The following is a 5,896-nucleotide window of genomic DNA, read 5'->3' as shown; positions in this document are numbered from 1 at the left end:
GCGCAACCGCGCAAATGATCGTCTCGTATTTGTCGGAGAAATCAATTAAAATTAAATATTACTTAATTTTAAAATTATTATTATATAAAGTTATTAATATAAAAAATTGGGATTGTAATTATATAAAAATCGATGTAAGATTTTAATTTTTTATAAAAAATATATAAAAAAATTTATTAACACAAATTCAACACTGTCACATTCAGACGTTCGTTTCTGTTGATGTAAAAAAATAAATAAATAAATAAAAAGGAGCGAAACTGAGACCGTACCGTAGACGTGAAAAGTATATAAAGAAACAGCGATCTAAGGTTCGATCAACTCAGCAGTTACCTCGATCCTTCTCTTCTGCAATTTCCTTTGACCTACGTGGAATTCATTACGGTTTTCTTTGGTAATTTACATCCTTACCCTTTCGCCATGAACATCTTCTCCAAGAAACCCACTGCTAAAGGTTCTGAGCTACCTGATTTTACCCTCCTCATCTTTTTTCTTATCACTCAATTTTCATCTTTCATTCATTGTATTTTTCTTTTTTTGCAGAGGCTCTTCGCGAGAGTAAACGCGAAATGACAACTGCTACCAGAGGTACATATGTGTGTATATTAATTAATTAATTAATTAACTAACTAGTTTTTATGCTATAGAACAAAAAAATCTGCTCAATTATGCTAAATATAAATATCTCTTCGAATTTCGTGTGAATTTGATTCAGAGAGGTGTGATATCACTGCTACCTAGAATTTATTTATTGATTGATTTTTGGTGATGTTTTTCAGGTATAGAGAGGGAAATTGGAGCATTACAATTGGAAGTATGTGAAGCAGTTATTCATTGATCACTGATTATTTTCTTGCTGAACTTTGGGATTATCTCTAATGTTTTTCTTTCTTACTGTTTTTAGGAAAAGAAGCTTCTTGCTGAGATAAAGAGAACTGCTAAGACGGGAAACGAGGTATGATCCACGTTTTCTCATAGGTTTCTTATGCATAATTACTTGAGAAGCTGTCACGTTGATCTGAATGTGTTCGAATTGGCTTACTTTCGGTTCGAAACATCTTATATATTAAAAGACCACCTGTCAAAAGTTTTGAAAGTATTAAAAACTGTTATTTCTCTCTAGATAATCTGTTGTGCCAAACATGCTAATATATTCTTCTTTTCCTGTGCAATATTCAGGCTGCAACTAAAGTTCTTGCTCGACAGTTGGTAAGGCTTAGGCAGCAGATTGCTAACCTTCAAGGTAGTCGAGCTCAGATGAGAGGCATAGCAACTCACACACAGGTAGATTGTTGATGTCTTTGTTTCTTTTTCGGATGGTTGTTTATGCAGGTAGAGATGTTTATCAGTTTAATGCTCTTTGGTGTGGTTGGGATTTTGATTCAGGCTATGCATGCCCATTCTTCTGTTGCTGCTGGTATGCAAGGAGCTAGTAAGGCAATGGCAGCTATGAATAAGGTAGCACCTTCAATTTTATATTTTTAAGTGTTTCTTATCCTTATATAACATATATTTGTTCCTTTTTCTTTTTCTTTTCTGGATTGGACCATGATATTGATATCAGCATTCTGTTTGGTTTAGTCAGAGTAAAGGATGATCTTAGGACAAAGTCCTCATAACTTTTGAGATTGTTATTGTGTGCATAAATTTGCCTTAGCTAGATGTATATTCATTATTCAAGGAATAAAGAACAAGTTTTTACAAGGCTGAGTGCAGTGTGGTTCATGAGTAGTGAAGGTTCAATGATAGTCATGAATATGAGATTTTTTTTGGCTGAAAATTGTGGATCCTCCTTTCCTCCCCTCATTGCACATGCACACACAAAAGAAATGGAACTTCTGCAAAAAGAAAGGTTAAGAATTTGGCTATTCCAAAATGCAGCATAAGAAAAGCAACAAGCAATAACAGTAATAACGTTACTAGTGAATGCGGTGTCCATAAACAAATTTCTATGGTCTTTTTTAATCTTTTAACCCTGTGCTAAGTTATAAGATACTTTTGCAGCAAATGGCACCAGCCAAGCAAGCCAAAGTTATACAAGACTTCCAGAGACAATCAGCGCAGATGGATATGACTGTAAGATGATGTTTTGCTCTTAGTTTGCTTCCCAAGTGGGGAAAAACAGAGAACCATTGTTTTTGTTTGCACACCGTTTTTACTTCAATGATATATGATTTGTGTGCAGACTGAGATGATGTCTGATACCATAGATGATGCATTGGATAATGATGAAGCCGAAGAGGAGACTGAAGATTTGACAAACCAGGTACCCTTCAATTAGCTTGTATTGCTTATTTCTATGACTTTTTCCCTTGCTGTTTGAAGAGATATTTTTTTTCCTGATCTCTCAAATAAATGAGGACCTCTGTTATATTTAACGTGGTCAATTTGTTTCCACAAAAGCCAATTTATTTGGAGGTATATGTATATATCTTGTGTCACAATTCGTAAGGATTAACTGTGCTTAAAAATCATAGATCCAGAGTTGGACACAAACTTCAGCCTCACAATAGCACACTTAAGTAATCCCTAATCTGGTTGAGATATAACTAGGGAACTAATCAGTGGAAGCTTAAGATTCCCTCATAGCCCCGCATCACTTTTTTTAAAAAGTAAAAGATAAAAATCAAGCAGAGGGCATAGCTTATTAGCTCTCATGTTTCCTTGAAACTATTTCCCATATTTATAGATCAAGTTATGATTTCTTCTGGTGGTTTATGACAAGGCACCATTGCATTGAGCCGATCCCAACTACTAGAAAAAGTTTTTCTTGTTGTGTGATTCTTTGTGTGTTTGTTTAAGAATTTTAGAAGGAACGGTTTTTGATTCACGTGTCTAGATGGGCAAGAAACAACTTATAATTTTAGGATTGATTTAGCTTTTGATAAAGAAACTGCTTCATTTAAACTGTTTCTGCAGGTCCTTGACGAAATTGGAGTGGATGTTGCATCACAGGTACGAATCAGCTGTTATTAATCTATGTACTCCTAATGTTTTTGGTTAACTTTCGTTGAATTTGTAACCTTTTGACAGTTATCAGCAGCTCCCAAAGGGAGAGTCCGAACAAAGAACACAGAAAATGTCAGCAGGTATCTAAATTAAATTTCAGATAAGGAGAGCATGTTATTCTGGACGAATCATGTGATTTTTTTTTTCTTTTGAATAAATCACAATTTCCTTTGTTGTTTCTTTCTTTTCCAATTTGTTTGACCTAAGGGGTTTGATGTCATTGCAGCTCGGGCATCGATGACCTTGAGAAGCGTTTGGCAGCTCTTAGAAACCCATAATTTTTTGCTTGGATTGTTTGATGCTCAAATACTCCGAACTCCCAAGTTCTGAACTAGAATTCTTTCCTGAGCTGTTATATAGAGCTATAATATATTTAGTGTGTACATAACTCCTTGAAATTAATATTATGTTACGCAAAATCCTGTCAAATTTACTCATGCCTTAGGCTATTGAGGGTAATCTTGTATTGTTGTGGAAATTGAACATTTTTTTTCATATACACGTGGCTTATCAGGGATTATATGTAATGATATAATCAATTGTTCGTTTAAACATTGTTTAATAAAGAACAATAAAGAATTTAGAAGATATATGTTACATGATCTGCAAGTGTCTAATGACTAGTGCTACTTGACCAACAAAAAGTAACCAAAATAATTTCTTAATGTATTAATGTACTAGCAACACATAACTTGTCCTTAAGTGAAGTATCTCAAAGTAAATCAGTATGAGCCATCATTCTCTCATTTTCATTTCAATCTTCTCATGATAGTTTACGCAGATTATAGCTTGTCATTAAATACTCTCAACATTGGGGGCAAGTGTCAACAGTAACAGAAAGTGTTGAGTCTCATTGTAAAGAAATGATAGTGTATCATAAACTATTTAACATTTTTTTCTAATAATAGTTAAAATGAGCAAAAGGAAAGAACCCCTGTTGAGTTCTTGGGAGAAGGTTTAGGAACATGTTACAGCATTGGAAGGACAATCTGGGGCGGCAGCAAAAAGTCTACCTTGATCCAGAAAATGATAACAGGGATGTGTCGATTATGAACTCAAGGTAATTCAGAAAATATACATGGACATGATTCCCAAATGCTGGAGAATGTTCTTTTGCATAAAAGCCGATTTAACACTTCAGGTGTTAGAATCTGGACAATGTTTTTTTGACAAGACTAAACAGCATATGCTTGGTTACTTCCTGATAGTGAGAAGCTCAAAGCTTCGCAGAGGATCGTCACGTGTACCTCGTGTAGATCCGGTGCGTGTGAAAGTTGCTTGTTTGTTCTCAAACACAGGCTGAGCTCTCTGTGTAGTAGATGGACGGCTAGCCACTGAGGTCAGCCGGCCAGTACGAACGTCAGTATGGTCACCCGAGGAACTTGGCCGGGTTGATGAGATAATGGCTTTTCTTGAAGTACTGCCATATCGAGAGGAACTGCGTCCTTTCTCTTGATCATGATGCTGGTAACACACAAAAAGAAAAAATAAACTAACAGTTGCGCCGAAAAGATAAGCAAATATGAACACAGGAGACTGATCAATCTCATATATACTAACAAAATAGAAAAATAGAGCCAGTAAACTTCAGATCAACACCCAGATGTTGCTTAACATAATGCTCCTCTTAAATAGAAATCTCCAAATGAATGACACTCATAGGCTCCAAATATTGGAAGAAAAACCACTTACCAACTCCTTTTGTACTCCTGTGTCTTCATAAGTCCTATGTTTAGTGTGCTCAGCGCGAGGACTAGGGTTCCTCCGGGAGAAACCTTCAACACCACCAGTGAATCTCTCGCGAACCTCTTTCCCAGCTGAAAGAAGCAATTGCACGGCCAAATATTAACTAAAAAGAAATTTTGGAGAAAGTAGGTACCTTCACCAGCATCGATGCAAGCAATGAAAATGATAATTATAGTCAAATGTTTTAAACCATAATTTTCGGATACTCAATTGACAAAGGTCACACCATATACTTCAAACTCCCTTAATCCTGACCACATGATTGGACTTATGAAGAATTAGAAGGACAAAAAATTTCATTCTTATTTGACTGAAAAAGTGCAGACCTGAGATCTTTTCTGGCTTTTGAACAGATGGTCCCACATTCATCGCAGCCTTGCCATTGGCATTGGTGGCAGTGACATTGCCATGCTGTTATGAGAAACAACCTCAGTATGCAACCAGTCACCATCCGAAACAAAATCCAAATACACAGATATGATAGTACTAACCCGCCCTCCTCTAGAGCTGCCACCAATTTGTGGATATTTCAATATGGTCCAGTCAAAAACATAGTCGAATTGATAGCCTGCAGTAACAATATCCAAATCATAAAGATCAAAGAATGCCCATGCATTTAGACCAAGATGCAATAATTGAGCACACTTAATTTCCGAAAAATGTCAGTGCAAGAGATGATGGGTCACATACCTTCTCTTATAAATAAATCTCTAAAAAGCCTCTTTAAGTACGAATAGTCTGGCTTATCCTCAAACCGCAGTGCTCGGCAGTAGTGGAAATACGATACAAACTCTGAGGGGTAGTTTTTGCAGAGTGACTGTCATAGAAGCACAAAAGTTAGCAACGAAAAAATGATCAGCAAAATTGGGAACCGATAAGAACAGAAAACAGAAGAGTGAATAACTGCAAGTTATGCAAACTTTGAACCAAATTCAAAGCATCAAACTCAAGATCCAGAGGAAATATCAAATTTCTTCAGAGGCCTCACAGATCCAGCTAGTCACAATACCTCTATGGAAGTTGATATCTTCTTCTCACTGATTTTATCATATTTTTGTTTTTTGGTGCCAGCCTTCAGACCTTGCCAAGGAAGACTGAAAAGTAGTATAACAAATATATATATATATATATATATATATAT

At 35.8% G+C, this 5,896-nt stretch overlaps 2 protein-coding genes across 2 annotated transcripts in view; one reads left to right on the top strand and one right to left on the bottom strand.

The window, feature by feature from the left end:
• LOC107646198 (vacuolar protein sorting-associated protein 2 homolog 3) lies at window positions 256-3,592 on the top strand. Its single transcript, XM_016350403.2, has 11 exons — window positions 256-454; window positions 544-588; window positions 780-814; window positions 905-955; window positions 1,180-1,284; window positions 1,387-1,458; window positions 2,005-2,076; window positions 2,186-2,266; window positions 2,920-2,955; window positions 3,034-3,089; window positions 3,236-3,592. Exons 1-11 carry the CDS (start codon window positions 421-423, stop codon window positions 3,285-3,287), a joined length of 639 nt encoding a protein of 212 aa, XP_016205889.1. The 5' UTR covers window positions 256-420; the 3' UTR covers window positions 3,288-3,592.
• LOC107646197 (casein kinase 1-like protein 9) overlaps window positions 3,799-5,896 on the bottom strand; it is a 5,402-nt gene continuing 3,304 nt past the window's right edge. Inside the window, exons 9-14 of the mRNA XM_016350402.2 lie at window positions 5,765-5,849; window positions 5,446-5,572; window positions 5,247-5,323; window positions 5,082-5,166; window positions 4,702-4,826; window positions 3,799-4,473 (exon numbers count right to left, since the gene is read on the bottom strand). Coding sequence (XP_016205888.1) covers window positions 4,204-4,473; window positions 4,702-4,826; window positions 5,082-5,166; window positions 5,247-5,323; window positions 5,446-5,572; window positions 5,765-5,849 — 769 coding nt within the window. The 3' untranslated portion in view covers window positions 3,799-4,203. The remainder of the gene's footprint in view (window positions 4,474-4,701; window positions 4,827-5,081; window positions 5,167-5,246; window positions 5,324-5,445; window positions 5,573-5,764; window positions 5,850-5,896) is intronic.

Source organism: Arachis ipaensis, chromosome B06 (assembly GCF_000816755.2).
Source record: "Arachis ipaensis cultivar K30076 chromosome B06, Araip1.1, whole genome shotgun sequence".
NCBI lineage: Eukaryota > Viridiplantae > Streptophyta > Magnoliopsida > Fabales > Fabaceae > Arachis > Arachis ipaensis.
Note: the sequence above shows the minus strand (reverse complement) of the source record. Positions and strands in the feature narration are given on the sequence as shown.